The sequence below is a fragment of the Balaenoptera acutorostrata genome, chromosome 10, assembly GCF_949987535.1.
Source record: "Balaenoptera acutorostrata chromosome 10, mBalAcu1.1, whole genome shotgun sequence".
NCBI lineage: Eukaryota > Metazoa > Chordata > Mammalia > Artiodactyla > Balaenopteridae > Balaenoptera > Balaenoptera acutorostrata.
Window position 1 is genome coordinate 82,211,443 of NC_080073.1, and position 17,193 is coordinate 82,228,635.

The window sequence follows — 17,193 nt, forward strand, 5'->3', positions numbered from 1 at the left end:
CATGATCACCGGAAGCAAGTGATCCTCTCCTGACGTGTCGTCAGAAGGCCAGTAGTAGCCCAGCGCTCCAGCACAGCGTCTGCATCATCCAGCTCACGTCACCTCATCACTCGGGCATTCAGTCACCTCACATCGTAAGAAGAAGGGTGAGTGCAGCTCAGTAAGATATTTTTAGAGACCACATTCACATAACTTTCATTATGGTACATGGCTATAATTGTTCTGTTATCATTGTTCATCTCTTACTGTGCCTAATTTATAGACTGCACCATAGGTAGCTATGTATAGGAAAAAACATAGCATATTTAGGGCCTGGAACTCTCTGGGGTTTCAGGCATCCACTGGGGGGTCTCAGAACATATTCCCATGGATGATGGGGGCAGCCGTACAGCAGGCATCAGGCACAGTGCGCCTCCTTGTGGCGCTTCCTGCCCACACACCCCGTCATCACACTCCTTTCTACGTTCACACTTACCTGTTACAGACACCAATAAAAATGAGGCTTATTACTACCCACCACTCAGTATAACTGACTCCTTCTCCGTCCTTAACTCCAATTCCCTAACTCACATGACCACAACGAACAAATATATATCTCAAAAGATATGCAAGAAATGACAGAGTGAAAAATGTTAGAAATGAGGCTGAAATTGATGCAAACTCGTTCTTCATATAAAAGCAAATGTGAGCAATACAAACTTAAGACTAGTTGATGCAAAGTCTTGGAAAAAATAAAGTTGCCAGCAATATCATTATTTTAAAGCACTCTTATCCTTTTCAGTCTTCAGGGGAAAAACATACTCTATGATGCATTGAAGCAACACCCTAATCAATTCCCAGATAGCCATCTAAGAGGTGGAATAAACTAATGATTGCAACTTAAAAAAAAAAAAAAAGCAAATGTGAGCACCCAGATAAAAAGGAATAGAAGGAATTATACCCGAGATAAGTAGGCGAATAATTCAATGCCTTTTATTCAGTTATTTCAAAAATATTTGTTGATCATTTGTTTCAAAATGTACATTTAAAAAAATCCATACAAAACCGTAATTTGTTTTAAAACCGGACAGAAAAAAAAAGGATTTGGAAAAAAGTTCACTGAAAGTAAAAAGAGCCCCCCCCCGCCAAAAAAAAAAACCCCTTTTACATGAAAGCATAAATATGGCAGGTACAAGTTTTCCTTGAGTTCCTTGTTGAAATTTGGTCCATAACATGTACAGGCTAAAGTAGAAAAACAAAAAGACGCTTTGTCCATATTTGCATTATGAGTTGCTCAGGGCACCGGCAGCCTCAGCTCATCCTTCAGATGTTTATTAAACAAGAGGAACTGAAAAAATGAGGTGTGCAGTCTCATTACATAAACACTTGAATCTGTACCCAAGGAAATGGTGGTACTTACAACCAGTCAGATCTGATCAGATGACCAGGGCTGTCCATGCGTGGCTGATTCCCAGGAAAACCTCCTTCCTCTCCACACGAACAAGAAGCTCTAGAACCCTTACAGCGAACTGATGGTGATGCCTCAGGTGTCACACGGATCTTATTCCCAGATGCTGACTTCTTATTAATGCCCCATCGTGAGGATGGTGTTTTTCCTTTTCAACAGTTTTAAAACTATATGGACTTCAAAGATGATGCTACAATGTTCCACTTAGAGTGCCACCAGGGTCACAAGAATGACGGCAACAGAGGGAGCGTGGCTACTGCTGCTTCTGTGGGGATGACGACCACCTTCCCGTGGGTCCCGTCCGCCCCAGTGGCCAGGCACCGGAAGGGACAGACGGCCTGTGGGAAAGACCACTGGCTAGGAGAGGTATTGCACAACCCGGAAGAGCGAGGACGAGGCGGGCGAGGGGGGGCTGCTGCTCAACAGGGTAACACTGCGCGGGGGGAGGAGGGGTGCGCTGCAACAGCCCCCCCGGACCCACGTCAGGCGGGCACCTGTGAGCGACGCTTGTGGCCAGGAAGTGAGAGTAAACACCTTACCGCAGGAACGCGGGGTCGAACGGGACGCAGTAGGGATGAGGAGAGGCTAGAGCCAGGGTACCTCTTCCTTTACGTGTGAGGGGAGCTGGATGAGCAAGGCTCACCACGTGGGCCGAGGCGCGGAGGCCTGGTGCCCCTGGGAGCCCCGAGCTTCCCTGACAGGCAGGGGCCCGTGAAGGGGCCTCACAGCCACGGGACACAAGGGAGAAAGCGGACACCCCCAGACCCTGACAACGGCGGGGGTGGCGGCGAGGCCAAGACGAATGAGGTGAGACTGTCACGATCCGTGTCCCTTTAACATGTAACTGTGCCGGGGCCCGGGGGCTGGCCACACAGTGCAAGTGGAGGCCAGGAGACCACGGCGCGTAAGGCACTTCTGACACAAAAAGATACAGGATCCGCTCAGGGCAAAAAGGGGCTGCGCAGAGCCAGAATCCCCGTGCTTTTCAGGGCCCTCCGTAAGGAGAGCGAGCTGTTGGGGGCGGGGGGGGGGGGGGAAACTGGTGGTCATCCTCATTCTTCTGAGGGGCGTCACCGTTCACGCAAGAACTGGGATCCAGTGAGGAGCTGGTGAAGCACCGGGCCGGAGACTCGACCCACGTTCCAAGTGACCTGTCAAGACCCAGTGCTCCAGTCCCGCCCAGTCCCGCCTGAGGAGCTAGGATGGCAGCGGGGAGGGGGAGGAAGGCCGCTCTCCACAGGAGCAGAGGCCCCGGCCATCAGGAACGGGTCTGTTCACTGGGTCTGTTCACTGGGACGCTGCCGCCCCAGCAGGGGAGTGAGTCCCGTGCAGATCTCCCTGCCTTCTTGGCCCCCAGGCCTAGGACAGACCACCAGGGAGGCTGAAGCCGGGAAGGAAACCCAAAGTGGTGGAGCATCGCGCCACTTTGAATTTAAAAAGGCTCCCAGGGACTAGAATTCTCTGTGTGGAATCAGGAGGGGGCGCACTCTCTGCCCCTACCTCCTATTCAGCACTTAGGAGCAAGTCAAAGGTACGAGAAAGAAGGTCCCCAAAGCAAACCCAGCTGCATGCATCCCAGAACAGCCAGCCCGGCTCCAAGGGTTTCCAGTCAAGAGGAGCATCTGCAGAGGTGGCCAGAGCACAGGTGTCTCGTCTGCTTTCTGGAATGTTGGTAGCTCCACCACGGGACAGGCACGGAAAAGGTTCTCGGCAGCGATGCAGGTCTGGCTCGGCCTGCTCCTCCTTCCCCCAGAACCTGCCCTGCCTTCAGAAGGGACACCTGTAACCTACTATAGTGCAGCTATCAGAGCCTGGAGGGTAAAAATAGCTTCCCATCACGGAGCCTCCAAGGAGGGGCTCTGGCAGCCGGGATCACCCGTCCGTCCCACAGCCTCCTCTCCCACGCCACCCCGCCCGGCGCCCCCGCACGCGTGCCAGCCAGGGATGCTGGGAGGGCGGGGGCTGCTGAGGTAGGTGAGCATCTGCTCTCCTCCTGGCGGATGGCGCTGCGCGGCCTCTCAAACTTGGGGGTGTCTGGCTGGGCCTTCACAGAGAGTGTTCAAGACCGAAGAACACAGCCAGAACGGCCAAATCAGGACAAGCCAACCCAACAAGTTCTCCGGACGAACTGGAAGTGAGCTCTTTCGGCCCCTGGCAACATGCTTTGAGCCAGCCTGCCAAAGGCTTGGCTCTGCTCTGAAGCAAACATGCCAGGCACGCCCGGGGTGACAGAGCACCTACAGTTTTCCTCTCACCCTCCCCTCAAACCATTCCTGAAACCGGCCGGTGGGATGCTAGCCTCACTCATGGTCTCAAGGGTTTCCCATAGCAGGAAAGATTTTCCCAACTCTCAAACAGGGACCCAACCCCGTCCTTTAGGACGCGGCGAGAGTTGGCCCGGCCCCGGGCTGGTGGTACTGCCTTGAGGAGGCACACGGTACCGAGGGGCCTACTTACAGGAGACCAAGGGCACACCAAGCACGTGTGCTCTGGCGGCGATCACCTCTGAATGTGAGAAGAGTCACTGCTCGATGGCAGGACCTCGGCTGCAGCTCCCACCTCCCGAGCCCACAGCAAGGAGGCCAGGTGCCCGCTGAAGGCATGACTCAGCAGGGCTCCCTGGTGGGGGGCGGCCTCCTGCACGGAGCAGGAGCAGTGCCAAGGCCAGGGACACAGCCTGGAGAGGACTGGGCCAGGCTTAGGAGGCTGCAGGCTGACGTGGGCTGCACAGCGTCCCTAGGCCAAGTAGGAACACTGGCTCAGGCTCAGTCACAGCCACAGCCACGAGCGGGGAGGGAGGACCATTTGACTGAATGGCTGAGGGGTTCCAGACTGGGCCTGCGGGGTTGGTACAAGCCGCCCTTTCACCAACATTCTGCTTTGCAGCCCAGATAAGTGTCAGGGAAGGAGAAGGAAAGACGGGAGGAATTCGCATTTTCAAAAGTGCTGTCCCTCTCCTAAGGGTAATCAAAATAAGAGAATTTCTTCCCTTCTCTCCGGCCTTATCCTGAACGGAGAGATGAGGGTCTACCAGGGTGTCAGGAAGCAAATCCCCAGGCACTGATAGATAAAAACTTCTCTCTGATGCAAGTGATCTGGAGAAGGGAGCTGCCTTGATGAAAAGACCCACTTCCCCGCCTTCTGGGTAATAATCCAGTTTGGTTTCTACTGTGATGTCAGGAAGAGGACCAGCACATCACATGACACTAACATTCTTGTGCCCACAGGAACAGCTGCCCACAGCATTCAGGCCTCCTTGCTGAGAGCCTGGCTCCTTGCTGGAGTCCTCACAAGGCACCATGAGGGCCTGGAGGCCTTGTCTTTGGGGAGAGGGGGAGAACATGTGCGGGAAGGGGGCCAAAAGATGCACATCAGCACGGCTGTGTCTGCCCATCTAACCAGCAGAGCGATTCTGAGTCAGCCTGGTTTCAAACCATCTAAAACGCTGTGGGTGTGCTCAGCAAACAGCAGCAGACGACAACGACAATTCCAAAGGACACTCAACAAGTGAGGCCAGAGGGCAAGGGGCCCAGGTGACCCTCCCTGGGGCACCAGGGGCCACGGGGGGGCTTAGTGTTCCTGCAGCGAGAGAGATGAAGTCAGGTGCAAGGCCGGCGCCCAACTGGGCTGCTGGGCCTGGGGTTTAGAACCAGCATGTCCCCGGCCGGGCTGGTTTGTTAACTGCTGCTTGGTTTGGTTTTGGATGCTGGTGAACGGTGGGAAGAGCAATGCAGCTGGACCTGCCAAAGAAAGGCTAGGTTGGCGCCTCCATCATTTCTGCCGCGTTACCTTTCCAGAAGAGCCCGCCGCTCTGGTCGCTTTGCCGTTGCTGCAGAGCGGGAAGACTCGTCCTCCTTCAGCGCGTCCCCGACAGAGAGAGCAGGCTGGTGTCCAGGACCGGCCACTGGTGAGCTCTCCCAAGTCATGGGACCCGAGACAGTCAACACCATCCTTCTGGACCGAGTCATCATGTCCCAAAGCCAAATGCCTTGGCCCTTCCAGCTAGCAGTGGCCCCGCGGGGCCTCAAGATGGTGCGCGCAGAACTGGAATCATTACTCTCGTCATTTCATCGGCACCTAGGAGATGACGATCCAGGAGGGCCAGTCTCCCCTTCTGCTGCCCATCCGCACTGGGGTCTGCCGCCGGCCCTGGTGGAGGCTCCCTGGCACGAGGCTGCCGACGCGGACAGGTCCTGGGCACTGGGTCGGGGACGGCCAGCACTACAGGCTTCGCCTCCTCTCGTTGTAAAAATCAGACACAGAAAAATTGCACAGTAAGGTAAATTAACAAGTAAAAAGAGAAGAGAACAGCTGTGAAGGAAGAGAAAGAGGAGGCCAGCAGAAAGGTAACCGTGAGAGCCTGGGCTTCTAGAAAACCCGACAGACACAGGACAGAGGTGAGGACGTGAGGTGGCTGGAGGGAGGGAAAGAGGAAGATTTTTGGTTTTATTGAGAATGGTTCACAGAGAAAGAAGAGAAAGCCAAGACGTAAGGAAGAGGAAAAGGCCCTGTGTGAAGACAGGTTTCTGCGGTGTAAGCTGGGGCGTCTGGAGCAGGAGGGGGCCTCCCCTGCTGGGCCCGCGAGAGGATTCCTGTTCTCAGCACTTCGGCCCTAAGGAGACTTGAGTTTCTTAGTCCGTGTGGAGGTTCCGTTCTCTGCTTTCACCACTCCGTTTTCGTGGTAACCTGGGAATGAAGGGAGACAAGCGCGGTGTTTCTGCCGGGGCTGGAGCAGGAGCGGGGGGCTGCGCACAGGACGAGCCGAGGGGACCCGGGCCGCAGCCCCCGACGGTGAAGGGCACCAGCACGCGGCTCCCAGGGGCTCCTGCTCCCCCCAGGGTCTTGCTTCACTTGAGGTGGGTGGTCTCTGACTGTCCTTCCGCTGGAGGGGCTGGGATGGCACACAGCCACCAGGGAACGGGCACAGGCCCGCCCGCCCGCCCGCCGGGCCAGACCCTAGTCCTCAGCTCCTCTCGGGCCCCTGCAGGGCACCAGCCCCCTTCAGCAAAGGCCCAGGAAGCGGAACGGTCTGGGGGAGGTAGAGCGGCTGCAGGGACAAGGCCTTACTCTGACTCCGCGCCTGACGCTCCTCTGACAGAAAAGCCGTGCTTCTCACTGTTGTCCTAAACACCCCCGTTTGCTGGCTCAAAGTCAGGCACACCTGGCTGCGGCCCCCCCCCGCACCCGCCCCACCGCCAGCCAGGCCTGACTCCTTGTCACACGCAGCCACGCACGCGCCCTTGCCGAGCAGGCCACACCTGGAGAGAGGCCGGCGACTCAGGAAACAGAGCCTGGTGCAGACGGCCCCCAGGCTGGACAGAGAGCGCGGGGCTGGCGGCGAGCGCCCCAGGACCTGGCGGGGGCCAGAGGAGAAGCGGCTGTCTCCCAAACGCTGCCCCCCGAGCACTGTGTCCCCTCAGGTCACCCCTGAAGAGAGAGGCAGAGCCAGCATCCTGGGAGACGGCCAGGCCGAGATGCGGAGCAGGAGGGCAGGTGAGGACCCAGAGAGCATCAGCCGCCCTCAATGGGGCCCCCGAGGCCACCCTGCGGACATGCTTCCAGCCAGAGCTCCCCACCCAGCCGCGAGGGCCCCCGCCGCATCGGCCAGCCCCGCCCACAAGCCGTGTGGGCCCAGCCATGTGCCAGTCAGGCCCTGGCAGGAGCCGAGGAGCCCGGGGCCTGGGAGGGGGTGGGATGGGGGAGGGGCAGTGGCAGGCCCGGTCCGGGGCCCTGGGGGGTCCCCACCCACCCCACACGGACCCGGCACTCACCCGACTCCCTCTTGACGAGCCTGGCTGCCAGCCTGGGCGCGGCGGGCACTCTGCGCTTGGCGCTCTGCTCGCTCCAGTGCTCGCGCCAGTGCCGCAGCTGGGAGTGGATGAAGCGCCACATGAGCCAGGCCTGGGCGGCGCACACCAGGAGCAGCACACACAGCCTGTGGGCAGAGGGCTCGGTGGGCTCAGGCTGCACGCGCCCCGGGCAGGGGGCAGGCCAGGACCCCGCGGTGCCCGGCCCACCGCCACCTCCGGGGGGAGCGTGGTCTGTGCTGGGCTCCGCTCCACGTGCCTCAGGGCGGGCAGAGGGACCCGCGGGAGGAGGTGACAGATGCGGGTCCAGCTCCTGTCACACCGCCCCGTGCCTGCTGGACCCACAGCACAGAGCACGGCCCATGTAAGCCCCGTGTACGTCGGAAGGATTCTAGTGAACTGAACTACGATGCAGCAGAAATAATTCTAGAAGTGCAGCTTCTCACCCGGCGAGCCACGTAGAAGCTGAGCAACCTGGACAAACCTCTGACCCCCGCTGGGCCCCGGGTGTCATGAAGACCGTGGCCTCCTCGCTGCCCTCCTGGCCACTGTGCGAGGCCACTGGCCACACTGTTGAGAACACGCTGTAAAGAGCCCACGCGTGGCTGTAACAGCCAACTGAGAGGCTGGACGTGAACCCGGCACCCCCAGTGAGGCGCGGGCCAGGGGAGGGGCTCCCATCGGTACCGGCACCAGGCCTGCAGCCTGACGGACCGGGGCCAGGGAGGGAAGACGGCTGTGATGGAAGCAGGAGGCTGGCATCTCTTCTCCACTCCGGCCAGATGTCTGAGATCCCCCCCAAACATCACGGTGCGGGAGACCCAGCGGTCTGCGGCCTCCTGACCTTCGGCAGAAGTTGTGCCGAGTTCGGGAGGCTCGTGCCCAACTCACCTGCAAAGTAACGTGTTGAAGTTCCCTTTCTCGGGGTCAAAGGCCTGGTTTTCCACGCGAGCAAGGCCAAAGCCAATGGCCAGCACAGCGAGGGTGAGGATGAAGAGGCGGGTGACTCCAAATGCAGCAGCCCAGGCGTTAAACCTGCCCGAGGAGGCAGGGGAGGTACGTCAGCTTTCAGGCAGCAAGCGGGGAGAGGGTCCAAGGGTGGCCGAGGAGGGTGCTTGAGGGATGAGGTATCTAGAGGAAGACGCTCCAGGAAAAAATAACCCCAGGGCCCTGCCTACCGCCAGCGCGGGGCCCTCCCCTTCGCCAGGCCTCAGCCCGTCCGCATCACTCACAGCTTCTCGTTGTTCTCGTCTGCAAAGTAGCAGAGTCGAGCCGTGTGGAAGAGGAACTCGGTCGAGTACTGCAGCAGGAGCAGGACCAGGCCCAGGCGGCTCAGGCTGCGGAGACACAGACAAGCCTCACAGTCCCCAAAAGGCACCGCGAAAGCCGGGGGCATGGGGCCTGGGCTCCTCTCTCCACTCCCACCCTCCCTGCGAGCCCTGCCTCATCCTTCAGGATTCAGCTCTGCTGACACACCTTCAAGAATTTTTCTTAATACCGACCCCCGCTATTTCACCTGTCCCGTCTGGGCCCAGCGCCCCTCCTGCTCCCACTGTGGCCCTGGCTGACTTCACAGCACCTGTCACTCTGTGTTCATCACCTGGCACGGGACCAAGCACAGAAAAGGCGCTCAGAACAAGTTGCTGAGCTTTGCATGCAGAAATATGAGGGATTGGTGGGAGGGGATTCCTACCGTCTGATTTTTTTTTTTTTTTTGTCACCCAAGTCTTCACAGCTAAGAGGTATACGAAGAAGCAAAACTCAACACAACATCAAAATATGTGCTAGTGAACCAACCTCTTAAAACACGAGCCCCCATTCCCATGCCCCCTGCTCACTTCCGGGCACGATGCTCTTACTGACTTTCCCAGGCAGTCTGCTGCCGATGGTCGGCTGTGGTTCAAACAAACGCAAGAAGGCTGCACAGTGAAGTTACAGGTGCTGCTGAGCAGGCAGGGCCTTGGGAAGTCAGGGAGATACTGGGGGACAGGGTGGAAAACCTGCGGGCCGTGCTGAAGAGGGACCCCGTGATTCCACCCAGGGGGACCAAAGAAGTGCGGAATCATTCAGGAAAGTCACTGGATCCTGAGAACGGTCAAGAGAATGATGTGAAAACCCAGTGTCTCCACACAGCCGAGGATGCCCAGCGGGATCCTGCCCTCGACCGTCTCAAGCCTTACCGCTCAGCTCTGCTCCCACCTCAGGGCCCTGACCCTGTGGCCCCCGACCCTGTGGCCCCCTCTCCTGCACAGCTCCGCCCAGGTATCCACCTGCCTGGCTCTGTCACGCGCGCCTCTACCCAAGTCCCCCCCTCAGAGAGCTCTTCTCACCACAAGGGGCCAAGTGGACGAGTCAGCCGTCCCATTACCCTGCTTTACTTTCTTCCTCACACTTAACCACCTGGGGAAACTCTCCCATTTCCTTATTTATGGTCCACCCCCCGGCCCCACTAGAACAGACAGCCCAGGAGAGCAGGGCCTTGTCTGCCTTCACCCAGATGGAACTGCCCCTCCTGAAGCAGGGCTGGGCCCACGGGTGAGTGAAGGCCCCCAGCGCCCAGCTCTCCCCAAACAAGACCCCGCATCGCTGGGCACTTCAAAGGTCTGTCTTCCTTGGGAAATCCTGCAGCCGAGGGTCTCTCCTTTCCCCACACTCACTCACTCCTGAAAACTAGATTAAAAGGAGTGGAGAGAGGCAGCCACACCTTGAGCCGGGCCGGCCTCGCTGGGGACGGGCCAGCGTGATCTTGGAGGACCGGCTGCTCCGCCTTCTGTTCTAGCCTCTTTCCAGAACAAGAACTCGGCCCAAACAGGGTCAGACCCTGCCCTGCTCCTCCCCGTCCCCATCCTCGCGGCACTGCTGGGCGACTGCGGGCTGGCTTCCTCAGACCCACCCCGCCCGCCCGCACAGGAGCCTGCAACACAGGAGCAGAGCTGGACCCACACGGCCTCTGCCCCTCAGAGGCCCAGCCAGGCATGGACGAAGCTCTCGGCCTCCAGAGACCACAGAGCAGACCTGGCTCCGGTCCCCCAGGTCAGTCATTCTCACGGGATGCCTGCCACGCGGACCCAGGAGACCCCGGGCCCGCGACCCCCGGGCACCTGAGCAGGTTATACAGCGCGTGCTCTCCTATACCGCAAAAGCCAAGCCCGAGAAAACTCCAAACTAGAAGGACAGGTGCTGCTCAGCAGTGATTCTCTTCACAACAGAGACACTCAAGGCGACGGCAACTCTTCTGACATGAGGACAGCCAAGCAGTGACTATGCTACCCTTCATGACAAATCGAAGGGAAGGGGAGCCCAGGGCCGCGAGCTCTGACAGCGCCGCCGCCTGGACGCATGGGGCAGGCGCCCCGCTCAGGCTGCCCTCAACGTGCAAAGCCTTGGCTCGCAGCCCGCGGCCCTGGGATCCTGCCCCGGCCCTGTCTCGGCTGGAGGCGGTCGGTCGCTGCTCTGGGTTCCCGCGGCAGGTGGTCCGTACGGTAGCACAGCACTCGCCCCACCAGCCGTCTCTACCTTTGTCTGTAACTCGTCTCTCCTGCTCGGCGGAGAATAAGCCAGTAAACGTAAAGGAACCCTCCATTATCTGTCGGTGTATTCCCAGGCCTTAGCATGGTGCTTGGCACACAGTAAGTGTCCAATAAATGCCTCCTGATTAAATGACTGTGTGGAGAGAGGCACAGACATGAAAGGCAGGGAGATCTGGCCCGCTCCGGGTGTCACTCACTTTAAGAGGTACGCGCCCGCAACATGGACCAGGTACAGGCAGATGTACTGGAGCTGCCGGGGAATCTCCTCCTGCAGACAAGAGAGGCAAACAGTACACGTGCTCATTCCCTGACTGGAGATGCAGCGGGAGGCAGAGGAGCAGGGGTAGTGCGGAAGGACACGGAAGGCCTGCGGGGCGGGGCTGCTCTAACACAGCCAGCCCCAGGTCCCACCGGAGACACGCGCACCTCGCTGCACAGAGTCTGAAGGAGACTCGGTGGTCAGGGGGCGGAACTAGGTTGAGAAAGAGGAGACGGGGACTGGGGAACAGGGCTTTAGGAAATCAGCCAGAGAGAAGCTTTAAAAAAAAAGACTGTAGGAAAGGCAGAGACCTCTCCGTCCGCTCCCCCGAAGATGAGTTGGGTCCCCCAAAGCCACACGTCTCATGTGGGAGGCGGGAGGCTGACAAGGCGGCCCCCCTCCTGGAGGTCATCAGGGAGATTCCAACAGGCACTGGCTCAGCATCTCACTCAACCCGCCAACACACCCCCGTCTCCACCCCACGCGTGGGCGGCCAGAGGGAGGGACAGCAGGAGGGCAGTGGGGACGAGCAGCGTCAGTGAGGGGCCGCCAGTACTCACCTTCCGTACCTTCTGGAAGTAGAGCTCAGGAAGCGCGTGCAGCCAGTAGGCCAGCTGGCACAGGTAGAAGAACTTCACCTGGAAGCTGGAGACAAGGGGGCCGGTCACCCAGAGGGATGGAGAGAAGCGCCTGCAGGTGCTCGCCAAGCACGGGGTGGGCTGGGGGGCCAGGGCCAGGCGGTGTGAGGAGCTGGGCCGAGAGGGAGGAGTGGAGGGAGGAGGTGGGGGGATGGTGAGCACCACGCCCCTGAGCCCAGGACACTGCTCCACAGACAAGACCGTGCACGTGGAGGGGCATGGGAAGTCCATGAAAAGACCCAAGAAGGATGAAAAGAGAGCAGCGGAGGAGGGAAGGCTGAGGAGGGGGCTGAGTCCAGAGTGCTGTCGGGGCAGGAGACAGTGGGTGGCAGGAATGAGCTGAGGAAGGGGGGGGTCTCGGCAGCAGAGGGAGGACCTAACTCTGCTAAGTCTCCGGTGCTGCTGTTCTAAGGGCTGTGGTCTCTGGGGGATGCGGGCCCAGCTCTGCCCTCCCGGTGTCTGGTCGGCGCAGAAGAGCAGGGGTGCTGCCTCCCGTGGAGGCCTGAGGGGAGACGTGTGCGAACGTGTGCAGGTGCCAGGAGGGCGCAGCCCAGAAAGCTCTGTGCAGAGGCTCTGCTTCCCCGTCCCTCCCAGGCACTGTAGGAACCTGCTACAGACCCTATGTTTGCACCCCCTCGAAATTCACACGTTGAAATCCTAACCCCTACGGTGATGGTACCGGGACGTGGGGCCTCTGGGAGGTGATTAGGTCACGGGGGTGGAGCCCTCCAGAGTGGGATTAGTGCCCTTGTGAAAGAGGCCCCTCCCCGCTTCCACACGTGAGGACACAGAGAGAAGACATCATCCATGAAGCAGGAAGCGGCCTCACCAGACACTGGGTCTGCCAGCCTCCAGAACTGTGAGGAAGGGATGTCTGCTGTTTATAAGCCCCTGGGAACCCCGCCACCTGCGGTGCTCTGTGATGGCAGCCTGGGCAGAGACAGGACCCTGTGCCTTGGCTCCTGCAGATGACGTGTCATTTCAGGAATCGCCCGTAAGAACACGGGGAGGAAGTAGCTCCCACACGTCTGCCTCCACGACACTGGGCCCTGCCAGGCTTGGTGGAGCTCCGGTCCTCGGGCCCGCCGGCCCGTGTTCTGCCCACATTATGGGGCGAGAAGCCAGTGCACCAGCCCGCTCCTCCCGGGGGACCAAAGGTGACAATACTCACGGGAGGTACACATGCGGATAGTCTTCCCAGAGGCTCCTTGGGTTTGTTAAATATCCTTCCTGTAGTGGACGGGAAGAGACAGCGTTTAGAGATGTGAACGTGAGGCCTGCTGGGCGGGCCCGGGGGTCAGGGGTCAGGGTCAGGGTTGCACCTAGTCCCCAGCTGCCGGAATGAGGAAGGAACAGGAAACGTGAACACGGAGGCCCTCTGGCACTTGGCCGGTCTCTTTACTATAAAAGAGAGCCATGATGTAGGAGGAAGAGCCCTGCTCTGGGGTCAGAGGACCCGAGTCTGACTGTGGGTCTGACACTGATCAGCTGCATCCTCTGAGCAAGTTAGTCTCCCTGAGCTTCAGCCGGCTCATCTGTAAAATGAGGATAAAAATACCCTCCCAGGGTTACTGTTAGAAATAAATGTGACAGTTTATGTTTATGTGACAGCGTCGAGTATTATGCCTGGCATGCAGGCACTCAGGAAATGCTTGTAGAGTGAATAAGCAAACGGACTCCGGAACCACCGTCCACTGGAAAAACGAAAAGCCTACTTTGGCTTTTTACACCACACGAATGAAAAGAATAGCAGGACCCCACAGGCCTCCCCAACGGGCCTCACGTGTGACACGTATCACATAGCACCATCAGGACTCTGCTCATGCCTTCTTTTCTGGCTCTTCTCTGGCGCTTCCTTGCATCTCCAGTATCTAGCCCAGGGCCTCTCACAGAGTAGGGGAGGTGACCTGAAAACCCTCCTGTAACAAAACATCTGGACATGCTGGATGCAGTCTAACAAATGTTCTTTTCAATGCAAAGCTGAACTCACAATAAGAAAGGGAAAACCCGAGGGCCCAAGAGGGTAGGGAGCTAAAAGCCCGAGCAGGGGGTGAGGCTGTAGGGCCAGAGCTTTCGTGCCTGCGTGGGAACAGAAGACCCTTAAAGGGCCAGCACCCCAGAGAAAGGGGAGACTCGGAAGGGTCTGACGAGCAAGGCAGGGAGAAGAGGACCATGTCTGCTCACCCGGGGCTCAGGATGGAAACAAAAATATGACCCCCTGAAACCCTGTAACCTCAGATTCACTTTCACGTGGGTTTGGAGCTCAAATGGACATCACCTGTGTGTTTAGGAGCCCTCACACTAAGAACTCGGTATTAACAGTATTTGTGGGCCGGTGAAGCCATCGGGACGTACTTTCATCTGAGAACGTACAGGGTTCTCACACACACAACCTCGCTAAAGATGAGTTTATAATCCAAGATTACAGAACATACGAGGAAACGGCCCACCACGAGCAAGAGGAGGCAGACGCCACGCGACGCTCAGAGAGGGCGGAGGAGGTGACGCCAGCCTGACCTCCTTTTAGAAACAGGGAAAGGAGGGAGTCCCCCAGACGAGGTGGCTTCTCAGCAGCACGACGGAATTCTGAGCTGCGCCTCAAGCCTCCTGGTCCAAGCGCCCCAGGCCGGGCTGTCCCGGTCAGTCGGAACTAAACCAACCAAACTGGTGGCTTTGACGAGGGGGCCCAGAGCCTCAGATGTTCCCACCGGGGCCGAGGACGGGGCCGCACTGGCGGGGAGGAGGCCCAGCAGTTCCCAGAGGAGCTGCCAGGTGACTGCTGGAGCCTCAGTCGGGCTCCCACGGGAGGGCCGGTCCGCCCCCCCCAGACCCCAGTCACTGAGTGCCCCCGGGCATTTCAGATACACCAGGGCCTCATTAGCACAGTGACCCAACGGACGGGTCCCACCAGGCGCAGGCCCCAGGGCAGCCACAGTGACTTAGGTTTGAAGGGAAGGGTCTCCCCACCAGACCCTCCCGGCCACATTCCATCTCCCTCCTCAGAGTCCGGCAGAGGGGGCAGGCTCTGGGGCGCGCGGGGTGGGACGAGGGCTTTTCTGCACCCACACTGGGGCCACCCCTCTCTGCCCCCCACACGCCGCCTGCATCAGGTGCCGGCCCCGGGCACACAGGTTCACGCCTTCCACCCTCCCTACCCCCTTTCCAGGGAAACCGAAGCGAGCAGGACGTTCCTTCCTAGAGGAAGCACCGATGTATTTAAGGATGAAAATGGTACTTCAGGGATCGAAGTGGGAGAAGAATTTCCGCCAAAAAAAAGACTGGCCAAGAAAAGCAGCCCTGACAGAAATCTAAAGCCCAGACGAGCCTGTGATTTTAAACAGGGACCCTCCCCGGCTTGGCCCTTTACTTAGGAGACAAAGAAATCAGAACTGTGAAGCCAACCAGCAGAGAAAACGCCCCAGAACAATGCTGCCGGCCTGTGAGGGGCAGTCCCGGGCGGAGGGAGGCGAGCAGGGCAGCCAGAGGAAGAATGACTCACTGCTCCGAGAACAGTCTTTTCCAGACCTCGGGCCAGGCAACCGCCCAGGGAGGCTGGGCCGGGGCCCCTCGGAGCTCAGCACAGCACACCGAGTGTGGGCTCGCCCCCAGATCCCACCCGCCAGTGGGCCTGCTGTCTGGGGGGGCGGCCTTTGAGATCCTCTGTTCTCTCCTGAATCTACAAATCGACCAGGAGCAAGGGAGGCCTCGGCGAGCTGGCGCACCCCCTCCCCTCCCCTGCAGCCTTCCTTTCCAGTGATGAACGAAAAGCACCACAGGAAGAGAGAGCAGCATGCAGTCCTGACACAGCCAGCTGCTACCCGGACCCACTGGTCCGTCAGGGACACCCACTGCTGAGGTTCTGCCCCAGGCAGCCTGTGTGTCAGGAGGCGGCCCTTACCTGAGCCCCGGCCTCAGAGGCGCTCCCGTGCGGCGCTCCCGCTGCGTGCCGGGCTGCAGGTTAAACTGTGAAGGGAGGCATCCCAGGAAGCCACGAACCCTCCCACCCTGCCTTCCCAATACAGCGTTTTGTCTCCCCTGAGCGATGAACAGTAGCTGAGAGCTAGACTAAAGGTAGGAGGTCGACATTCTTATTAAATTATCAGTTGGCCCATCTACAACCCCATCACCCTGCCTGGATCAATGCAGAGAGAAATGTCTGAATTCAACACCAAGATCAAACTGGTTATTTCGTGGGGGGAGGGATTTAGGGTCGATTTTTACTTTCTTTTTCCAACTTTTATGTATGGCTTATTTTTTTTAAATGATCATCTATGATGTTCATAAAAACAAGCAATTCATTACTTTAAAAACTGTTGAAGGCTGGAACAAGAAGAGGCATTTGCAGTCTACTTATTCCCTCTCACAACAATATTGAGTGAGCACCTAGTACACACCAGGAACTGTGCTTGGGGGATAGCAGTGAGCACGGTGTCTGCTCCCAGCAGCTCGGGGGCCAGTACGAGGGAGAGGCAAGCAGCAGAGAATACACAGCTCAAGAAAACGCCACAGCAACAGGCGTGGTGCAGCAGACACAAGTGCAGGGGGAGTTCTCTGCGGAGGTGACATTTAGGTGGAGACTCGGATGGCACGGGATGTCAGGGGATGGAGCACTGCAGCACAGGAAGCACCCCTGCAAAGCCCAGGAGGCAGGAGAGCCAGGAGAGTCAGAGGAACAGTGGGGCTGGGGCCAGTGGGCCCGATGGATAAGGCCAGCAGCACCCAGAGCACAGGAGTGAGGAAGAAGAACCACTTCAGTGCGAGCGCAACAGGGGATTTGAAGCAGGGGATGCGTGATTTGGTTTATGTTCTAAAAAGATCTGTCTGGCTGGGCAGACAATGGATTGGGGTGAGTGGACACAGGAGTGGAAACGGCCTCCTTCCAGAAGTGGTCCAGCAAGAGATGATGGTGGCTTGGATTACAGCTCAGGGCCTCCTGACCGTGGCACTAGTGACACCTGGGGCCAGACTGTCTTTGCTGTGGGGACTGTCCTGGGCACTACAGGACATTCAGCTGCATCGCTGGCCTCGACCCACTAGATGCTGGTAGCACATTGTCAAGCATCCCCTGGAGAGACCCACGGGCCCGGGGGCAGAGGTGGAGGCAGAGAGCGGGCGACAGACGCTCCACGTGCTGGTGGTAGTGGGTGGGGGAACCAGCCGATGAACTGACCGGAGAGCGAAAGAGAAGAATCGAGAACAAGTTCATCGTAACAGAAACATAGGATTTAAAAAACTAGCTGTTTTCACTCCTTTTACAAAACGACCCTCTCTTCTTCAGTCACCTTCACTCCACGCAGAACGGCCTGGAGGGAGCAGGTGAGGGCTGAGAGCCACACGATGTATCAGGACCTGGGGTCACTGGAACTTTCCAGGCTCCCTTGGTCTCTACCTCCTGCTGGAGCTGCTGAGTGGAGAGCTGGCTGTCACCGTGGTAAAAGCCTGTCATAAACGCCCCCAGAAAAGCGGGGCAGCTCCAGACTAACGAGCATCATTTCTAAGCCCTGGGTGGCCC

General features: G+C 58.6%; 1 protein-coding gene across 2 annotated transcripts in view; it reads right to left on the reverse strand.

The window, feature by feature from the left end:
• Positions 1–950: 950 nt before the first annotated feature.
• Positions 951–17,193, reverse strand: part of TRAM2 (translocation associated membrane protein 2) — a 75,079-nt gene continuing 58,836 nt past the window's right edge. Inside the window, exons 5-12 of one of the 2 annotated variants that reach the window (XM_007193873.2) lie at positions 12,853–12,911; positions 11,604–11,688; positions 10,982–11,052; positions 8,487–8,591; positions 8,146–8,289; positions 7,219–7,382; positions 6,706–6,800; positions 951–6,133 (exon numbers count right to left, since the gene is read on the reverse strand). In XM_007193873.2, the coding sequence (XP_007193935.1) occupies positions 6,110–6,133; positions 6,706–6,800; positions 7,219–7,382; positions 8,146–8,289; positions 8,487–8,591; positions 10,982–11,052; positions 11,604–11,688; positions 12,853–12,911 (747 nt within the window). In that variant the 3' untranslated portion in view covers positions 951–6,109. The remainder of the gene's footprint in view (positions 6,134–6,705; positions 6,801–7,218; positions 7,383–8,145; positions 8,290–8,486; positions 8,592–10,981; positions 11,053–11,603; positions 11,689–12,852; positions 12,912–17,193) is intronic. The other variant, XM_007193874.2, reaches the window with a different exon arrangement.